Below are 9,659 nucleotides of genomic sequence, written 5' to 3' on the forward strand. Positions count from 1 at the left end.
ACGTAACTCAATATCTGACTTTGGAGAAGTAAAGAGTGGTGTCCCGCAGGGGAGTATCCTTGCGCCTCTGTTGTTCAATTTATACCTGTATGATTTTCCTTACTGCTACGTAAACTCTCTAGCTCTCTTATACGCGGACGATTGCCCTGGGCCTAATTACGACATTCGATTCGATCGAGTATTTACTCGTGAATGAAAAAATCGAACTATGAAAACCTATGTGTTCTTAAAAGAACATTGAGAAGGTAGATGGTAAAAAATGTGTTTATTTTGAAGCAAAAACTAAAAAAAAATAATTTATTAATGAAAAATGTAAATTTTTATTGAAATCGTTGAATAATAATTTCGGAATGAAGTTATAGTACGTTTATATATAACCGGATTTAACAAACCCACTGGGTTTCAAATGTCAATTCCTTTGCGTATAAGTCAAATAAATCCTCATAAAGAACGTTAACCCTGCAAAAGGCTATAATATAAACATGGCCTTATGCTAGAAAACTGTGCGAAATGATTTATTTTTGTAAAACTTTTTGACATTGTTGTAACAAATTGCTAATGTGTCTACCTTAATAAATGTACGGTTGGTGGCGCGAATAGGTTTTCATAGTTTGATTTTTGCATTAGTCTGTGTTTAGACACACAAATTTCTCGGGAAAGTAAATTGAGTTTTTGGGAGAGAGCGGAGAGGAAAGAGCTCCTCAATACTCTTTCCTACCCCCTATTGCCTAAAAACTGAATTTACTTTGCCTTTGTCTAAACACGGACTTATCGAGCAAATACTCGATCGAATCGAATGTCGTAATTAGGCCCCTTATTTATCATGATTTCGCATACAAAAATGATATCATCTCATTTCGTGATTTCAGCGAAATCAACATCGAAATCACAGTACACATGATATACAACCCTGTTTTTGCCTAAAAAGTACCAAAAGTTGCAACACTTTTCACGTATCACAATAAACAAGGTAGATGGTCAATTGATGCAACAAAAAAATTTAGTATCAAAAATTTGTAAATAATGTAAAAAAATATTAAATTACTTTCTTACAATGGTAATGTTAAAAAAAGTGCGAATTGTTAAAAATTGCTTCCCATACAAATCTCTTAAAAAATACGGCAACGGAAAAATTACGGAAATTGTAAAAACTCCAGCAGAAATGTCAAAATCAACGTATCGGCTGAACATGCTGCTAGTTTCTACTAGGCCAAAATTAGGTGTGTACGATAACTTTCCCAGCAAAAATTACTCAGTCAATTCCAGCAACCTCTCTCAGTGAATTTTACTCTCTCAAGCAAGAAAAATTGCAGAAAGTTATCGAACAACAATTTGTAAAAACTTGCAAGGAATCAACTGTTTTGAAAAAGAAGAAGAAGAAGAAAAGTTTTTGCATCAATTTGATGTTCTTGTTTTCCATGATTTTTTTATATTTTTCAGCTTTTGATGTTCAATTTTTTGATATTTCAATGTTTAATTTTGTTTTCGCCAAGAATAAAAAATAAAACAAAAACAAATGTTTTCAAATCAGCTGATCAGACTTCCAAATTTTTGCGGGACAAATTTTCCCAGCAAAAATTTGCAAGTTCTCAGTCACAAAACTCTCCAAAAATCTCTCCAAACTCGCTCTCTTTTGCTGGATAATTTTGTTATCGAATAGCATTCAGCAATAATTTGTACGAATTTGTACAAATTATTGGGTTATCGTACACACCTATTGTTTTGCAAATTGTACAAATTTTGAGTAAGGGGTAGTTTACACTATATGTAAATGTCACATGACATGCAATTTTCCATCATTATATAGTCGCTAACATGGTACAATAATTCATAGGTAGGCCAGGTATGAGAATCGCCAAAAAAATACAACCCTGTCGCTATGGCGTAAAACGTCAAAATTGTTTTGATGAATGATAACGGATGAGAAAACAAAGAAGAAGAAGAACGAAATATTGAAATGAAAACAAAACAGAGTTGAATTTTTTGATCAGTAATAAATATCAACTCTGCATGTCAACACGGGTTTGACAGATTAAGCCATAACAAAAAAAAAATTGTAATCAGCTGTTAGCTGTGGCCTACCTAAGAATTATTGTACCATGGTCGCTAATATGTGCAATATTGGGGATTTTCCTTACGCCATTTACTTTGTGCGTCCACACCAGCAAAAAATGTAATAAAATTGCGTCTCCACATTGCCTGCGTGGGTAGATATGGAATGTTTTTATTTCGTGTCATATGACATTTACATATAGTGTAAACTACCCCTAAGGGCGAAACCTATAGCTCTGCGTGTGCGTTCAAAAACACAAAAACAAAATACATGCATTTCAAATTGAAAACAACAACAAATACATGTATTTTGTTTTTGTATTTTTGAACGCACACGCAACACCCAGAGCTATAGGTTTCGCCCTAAACGAACACACATAATAACGCCGTCGTATTACACAGCAGCAGCGGCGGAATTAACGTAAAAACGTGCGTTTGTTTTTGTTTATTGAAGTCATTCATATCTTCACATATTTTTATTTTATTTAAAAAAACTTCATATTTAAGAATAAAATGTCTACAGAAGATGGTAAGTTTGCAAATTTCTACATTACAAAGTCTTATTATAATTTTTTTTTTTAGAATTTTCAAAATGGCTTCGACGTAAAGATAAGTCATTTGAAGAAAATCTTAGATTTGCAATCAAAGCATGGCAGTCTGTGGAATTCGTATTATCCACAAAATATGAAATAATACTGAAATGGATCTCGGAACATACTGACTTAGTGGATGAAAACCTAAATGGAGAAGATCTAACAGAACTACTGAAGCTTAGAGCACAGCCTGGACTTATAAGTAAAGATGTAAAGCACACATTTATCAAGTGGTGCCTGCAGATGAGTGCACGCTATGAACACGATACAAGAAAGTGGTGTGAGCTTTTGGGATTGTTGCTTGAGTTTGAATTGCTGCAGGATCTCCTTAGAAAGGACTACGAATTACAATCAAAGGTATATGAGGCACTTTTTATTAGCTATGAAAAGTATTTGGAGAAGATAGGTGACGTTTTCTTAAGTACCAGCGAAACCGAATTTGTGGCTTCAATTTTGAAAACTCTAAAGGAAAGTATTAAGCGTTGTGGAGATGTGAAGGAATTTGAAACCAATTATACTTCCATTATTTTACCTTCTGTGACGAATGTAATGCTTATGATGAGGACATTGAAGGTGGACTTCTTTCAAGAATTGACAGAAATTGAAAATCTTTTAACTATGGAAATGAGGGATGATGATTTAATAAGACGCATAACCAAAATGTCATTGCACGTCCGGCTGCTAGCATTGGAATACTCAATTGTAAATCGAAAAAATGTAGATGAGTACACCAAAGTTATATTGGAAAATATATTCAATGAATTTGCTAGCAATAATTTCACAACAGAAGATACATCGTTAAATTTGACAATGGCTGCTTATGTTTTGGAAATGTTTTGTCGTCATGATGTCAATATAAATATAGTATGGAGTGAAGGACAAAGCGCTTTACAATTTCTGGGGAAGCGTATTTATGATGTAATTAAAGGGGTTCAAGGAAGTCACCTTAAAGAAGTTTTAATGGTACTATGTGCAGCATTGCGTTTAAATCCGTTAATATTGGAGGAGAATGTATTCAAAATTACAGCAAATGTGATATTGGCCACGAAATCAGGAAATATAAAAGAGAAGCAATTGTTTGAAGAATATTTGGTTTTATTAATGGATATGTTTCGTCGTCTAAGTCGTGCCGAGAAATTTGTAAGTAATCTAATGAAGGCCCTCAATACTCGTTTGGAAAAAGTTGATATTTCCGCATATAACAAGAGAAAAGCTCCGTCAGATGAGAAGCAAACACCTTCTAAGAAGAAGAAAATTGAGAAGTCAGCAACAGAAGAACATTTAAATCAGGGCAACCAATCAAAATATTTGGATATACTGTTTCAAGATTTTTTTAAGCCTGTTTTGACTCAGCAAAAATTGGAGGAAAATGTAGCATTATCTGCCTCAATATCATTTGGAACACTACAGAATTATTGGCCCAGTAATCCAGTCGGCGTTGCCTTTTCGAAAATCATTACTGGGTTAGTTACAAAACCGTCTGTGGTTATTTGGAAAACCCTCTTGTTTGCGCTAAAAGAATTAATAGAGTCATACAAAGAAAAGAAGACCTTGAATGAAAAAGAGTTATTGCAAATGGACTTCCACGTTGCATTGCTGGCACAATATTTTGCTGGTTCTAAATTAGCCGAACAAACTGGACACTTTTTCAACGACATAAACAGCCAACGTCAATTTACTACTGAGGTCCTTCAACTGTTCGGTAAATTCATTTTAGATCGAGAACATCAACCCCGAACTATGGCTGCATTTTTAGAGTTGTCTTATTTTGCAACATCAATGGAATTAATGTTGGTCTTTTATCGACCTGATGGCAGCGAAGACGTATCACTGCAGCCACAAAATATATTGGAAAAAGTACATGATTTTCTGTCGCCTCAACAATGGTTACTAATACAGCAGCGTGTGCTAAATTTTGGACAATCGAGTTGTAAATATTTGCTGCAACGTTTGAATGTGCAAAAATCGCAATCATCGTTTTTACTTTTGATGAATTCTAGCGCCCAAGAAAAATTGCAATTGGAAAGGTCATTTGAAACGAGTGACAATGAACAACTATATAGCTTTTTAAAATCCAACAATGCTAAATGGTTTATTTCACAACTGCCAAGAAGCAGCAAGGTACCCATAGCTGAATATGTAATAAAAAGTAAGGATCTTTTTCCAATAGCTTGTAACGACTTAGATTTATTGGAATTCTCTTGTCTGGCTGTATACGAAAATATTTGCTCATCAATTTCTTCAAAGAACGCTTTACTAAAGTCGCTATCTGGCGAATTTGAAGAAATACGAGAGTGCACCGACATTTCTGCCACTGAAACATTAATAAAACGCTTGATTGATGCAATAAATCAACGTGCCGACGAAGAATACAATATCAAGAAAATTGATGCTGATGCAATAAAGGCTAATTTGGATATACTTTCCCAACTACCGGTTGGTCATTTAAGACGTCAACGGAAGACAATTATATTTGCTCTGCATTTGTGTCTCTATCGCGATCTTAAATCTGGCAAAGAAGATGATTTGGCTGCCCAATCATTAGAAATTATGAAAGGTTTGTTGTTATTATATATGTCAATTACATTGAATTACAATTCTTAATATATTTTTATTGTTATTGCAGATATTTTACACTTTGGCCAACAAGTCTTAATGTTCAAATATTTCGGTGCAAAACGATTGCTTACTCTTTTGCCCATGGAAACGTGCTGGCAACTTTATGAATTCTTATTTTCAACTATAAGAAATGAAGAAAAAGGGACCGACAAATTTCTAGAAGATTTGGCAGCAATAATGCAAGATTCACAATCCTTGGATAATGAGCAGCGCAAGCTTTTACTAATCGCCATTGTGACATTGTCGTCTATAACGGGTCCTAGTGCCAAACGATTGCGAAAACATTTAATGTCATTTTTGAAAATATTTTCTGAATATTTGAACAGCCATTTTATGGAATCTAATGATGGCACTTCCAAAAAAGATAAGAAATTTGTACTTAAAACATTGGCTGGCTTTGCTTCATATGCTTCATTTTTATTGGCCAAAGCAGCAAAGAACGGCAATGAAAAAGAAAATCAAACCGAAAAGGCTAATGATGCTGCCTTGGAACAAGATATTGATGAGAATTTCAGGCGTATCAATAAAATATATATTGGTCATTCAGTGAGTAGAATTAACTCGTATTTAAACTTTAACTTTATATTTTATTTATCTATTACTACTCAAGATGGATTATGGAAATCCCCATGCCTTGCGCCTTATGAGTTTGGCTTTGAGTCATCGCGAACTTTTGCACTTGGATCAGGACGAAATTGAATTTGTTCTGACTAATTATTGGACTCAAATAAATGCAGATTTGCAACAACCTGAAGATCCGAGCAATAAGAAGACAATTGAGACTGCTGTTAAATTGATAATAAGTAATAAAACTAATGAAGATTTATTGCTCACTCTTAAACATCTGGCGGATAATACAGAATCTAAAAATATTTCCAATATATTAAAACTGTTGAGACTAATTGCAAAATGCCCTTTCAGTACCATAAAAGGAGCGGTAAGTACATGTTATCACTTCCTTGAAATGCTATATTTAAATGACAATATGTAAAATTGTTTATAGATTTTCAATGAAATGTACAAAAAGATTACCTTTAATGTAACTTTACGCCTGAAACGAGACGAGCAACAACAATTTACAGATCATGACATAATACTAGATCTTTTGGTATGTCATCAAGCCATTCTAGAAAATAAAATGGTACGTAAAGAGGATAATATTTTAAATAAATGTTTAAAACAAAATATGTTTTCTTCAAATTTACTTTTATCTTCCAGGTTCCCATATCCACAGATACAATGGATAGCATTCTCTCATTTTTAATGGAAATTAACATTAAAAAGTTTCCACTATGTGATACCAATATAAAAGTTTTTAACTCTCTACATGCTGCCGTTACAGAAGTATGTTTATCACTGATCAAGCAGCGTAATTTACTTTTACTTGATCGGGCACCACAGTATATGCATATCTTTAAAGATCTAATACAGTCGGTGGTTTGGTATAAAAGTGATCGCCAAAAAGACACTACGCTGCCAAGCAATGAATTGGATAACCTTGCCGAATTGGCAATGAAGTTAGAAGCGCTCATGCATTTAATTGCCCAACATAGTGTTGGCTTTAAGCGTGTTGCTCCTTTCATTTTGACTTTTATTATTAATTTAATGGTCAAAAATCAGAGACCCACCACTCTATACAATAAGGTATGGTTTATGGTGTTCATTTCTAATCATTTAATATATACAAGATATCTTTAATTACAGGTTAAAACACATGTTGAAAGTATATGCTATGATTTGGTTGGCATTTGTGATCATCGTGCTAAACACTTTATTTTACGTTGCTCCAATGAAGCCGGTCGTCAGTTATATGAAGTCCTGGTTAAAGATTATCAAAAATACCATAAATTTAAGGGTAAAGTGTAAATTATTTAAGCATATTATATATGCTGCAATAACATACTTAGGTAGATTTTACATCATTTAACTTTGGCCTTGTTTTCAGTGAAATAAAACATGTTTTTGAATTTTCTTTACAGTTTATGTTTTATTGATATTATTTGTCTCAAGGTGTGAAAATTCTGGTCTCTTTGAGGTGAGGAAATTTTGGTCAACTACAAGTATGACATGATTTTTTGTGACCAATTATAATACCGTAAAGTCTATTTTGGGTATTTAGAACTGAATTGGAAGACATTATGGAATAGAACATTTTGTAAGGACTTAGTACATTTTCAAACCAAACGACGTTTTGCAAGTCAGTATATTTTGAAAATCTTGTCCACTTTTCCATCCGAGTCCAAATGGTATAAAACCCTTTGGACTAGTTTTAGCTGTTTTTTATGTATGTACATACATATGTTTGTATAAATGTTCATACAATACCGTCAACGTCAATTAAGTGTCAACTAATCAATTTTTTAATTACAACAACACATTATATTCGTCACCATAAATGCCCAAAGTGGTAACTAACAAAATCATAATTTTACAAGAGACCAGAAATCCGCATTACGAAGCTTCCGAAAAGCTTAAAAAAGAAAGGAGTAATGTGAATGATTTGGTTTGGTTTAAGGATGCGCAGCCATCAGTAGTATATGTAACTGTTTCACTCTGAGACCGTTGGTCCATTGTGTTCATCCTGTGTAGGTTGTAGTTGAAGATTTAAAGATGTGAGGATGCTGATGCGGTATAGTGATAGGGTAAGGTAGGGTAGAGATGATGGTGAGGTACAGGAGATGATGAGTTGATGGTGCAGTGCAGATACGATGGAGATGAGAGGTTTGATGCCAATGTATAAATGATATTGTGCCTGAAAATAGAAGTCTGATTAAGGCTGACTTCATAAATGCAGTATGATGCGTCAAATGACATCGTCGCGACTTCATAAATGCAGCATGTCTTTTTATTGACATCGTCTCGACTTCATAAATGTCACGCGACACATCACACTGCGCAGCAATTGCCGAATTTGTGCAGTGTTTCCAAGTGGATTGCACACCAATTGACAGAAAACAGGAAAGAAACTATTAAGGCCTGCGTACATAAGCTGCTTTGCCTGATTGCCTTGCTTACCTGCTTCATTTCTGACGTAATGAAAATAATAGAATAAAGACGAAATTTTGAACTGGGTTGCCATCAGTTGGAAATTGGGTCGGCCTTCTTTGTTCTTTTATTTTTTTATTGAAGCAGCAAAGCAAGGCAATCAGGCAGAGCAGCTTATGTACGCAGGCCTTTAGAAATGGCCGATTTGTGGTAATTATTCAATATAATAAAATTATTTTCAAAAAACGGAATTTTACAAAAAGTAAAGCAATGTGTGCGTTCATATGCAGCAAAATGACACGTCTCTTTTTTGACAATGTCAGTGTTGCCACACATACATATTTACTTCATCTTTTTATGATATTGTCATTTTTTGCAATGTAAATACTTCATTTATTTATTATTTTTATAAACTTATAGTAAATATAAGAGTATATACAGTAAAAAAGCAGCTATTACATACTATATACAATGTTGAATGGGAATAATTGAACAATTTAAAGATTTAAATACAGTCAAAATCGCTTATAACGTCGGTCAAGGGAACGACGAAAATCGGACGCTATAAGCGATAGTCGTTATAAACGATACTTATAAAAGAGGTGAAATTATATTATGTTTAGTGACTTTTGAGTATAAATGCGTTGTTTTATTACTTTTTCATCTATATGCATACAAACGTATGAATGACTTAAAAACAAAATAATAAAGAATAACGATATTAAATACATTCATCAGCAGATATTTTACGTAAATATAGGATATGGTTAACTTTAAAATAGTCGGGCATGTTCTGGAATTCACCGTGTATCCATTTCACATCACACATGCACTTCACCTGTGAAAGCAATTGATGTTCTGTGTTTCACGTGAAAAGAACTTTCACATTTCACGAAAGAACTTTGGAAAGCTTTATTACAGCTTTCAAACTTTATCATTAACAATGAAAAAATATCAGTCTGCGTTGGCGCATCAACGAATACACATGCGTGTGTGGGTATGTACGCTTTGTTCGTTTGATTGTTTACGAAACAGGCGTAAACAAAGAAACGAACGTATACAAGAGCGCGTACATGTTGAATTTGGTACTTTATGAAAAAACACATTTTTAAATTATATTGTGTTAAGGAAATTAAATATTTTTTTAAATGCTAATAGAAAACACATTATATTTTAGTCCTATGCAGTTTTTTGTAGAAAATTTTAATTAGTTTCTTAAAAAAATAAGGATTCACTCAGCTCTCGCCATCAAAATTACAGTGTGAGGAATACACCCCAACTAGGTGTAAAGTGTGTTGCAGAACAGCTTTAGGTGTGTTCTATACACGTGAGGTGCAGAGGTGAATGCCAGAACATGCCTGAGTATGTTATTTTAGTTTGGGCTTTTGAATTCCAACAAAAGCTTTAAAT

At 33.6% G+C, this 9,659-nt stretch overlaps 1 protein-coding gene across 3 annotated transcripts; it reads left to right on the forward strand.

Moving 5' to 3' along the window:
* Nucleotides 1–2,310: 2,310 nt before the first annotated feature.
* Nucleotides 2,311–7,787, forward strand: LOC141396789 (uncharacterized). Of its 3 annotated transcripts, none has more exons than XM_073972447.1 (8): nt 2,311–2,473; nt 2,560–2,581; nt 2,635–5,202; nt 5,272–5,810; nt 5,875–6,201; nt 6,268–6,405; nt 6,483–6,908; nt 6,969–7,240. In XM_073972447.1, the coding sequence occupies exons 2-8, from the start codon at nt 2,566–2,568 to the stop codon at nt 7,128–7,130; spliced, it is 4,176 nt and encodes a 1,391-aa protein (XP_073828548.1). In that variant the 5' UTR covers nt 2,311–2,473; nt 2,560–2,565; the 3' UTR covers nt 7,131–7,240. The 3 variants fall into 3 exon arrangements, with proteins under 3 accessions (XP_073828548.1, XP_073828546.1, XP_073828547.1); XM_073972446.1 differs by adding an exon at nt 7,244–7,787 and having other exon boundaries at nt 2,426–2,581; nt 6,969–7,171; XM_073972445.1 differs by having other exon boundaries at nt 2,413–2,581.
* Nucleotides 7,788–9,659: the final 1,872 nt, after the last annotated feature.

The sequence above is a fragment of the Musca autumnalis genome, unplaced genomic scaffold, assembly GCF_047663935.1.
Source record: "Musca autumnalis isolate F117 unplaced genomic scaffold, ASM4766393v1 scaffold_3, whole genome shotgun sequence".
Classification (NCBI taxonomy): domain Eukaryota; kingdom Metazoa; phylum Arthropoda; class Insecta; order Diptera; family Muscidae; genus Musca; species Musca autumnalis.

Excerpts from the sequence above, each read along its gene's own strand:
- LOC141396789 (XM_073972447.1), top strand. Across the intron at positions 5,203-5,271 it reads ATCATTAGAAATTATGAAAG|ATATTTTACACTTTGGCCAA; the intron begins GTTTGTTGTTAT and ends TTGTTATTGCAG. Across the intron at positions 6,202-6,267 it reads TCAGTACCATAAAAGGAGCG|ATTTTCAATGAAATGTACAA; the intron begins GTAAGTACATGT and ends AATTGTTTATAG.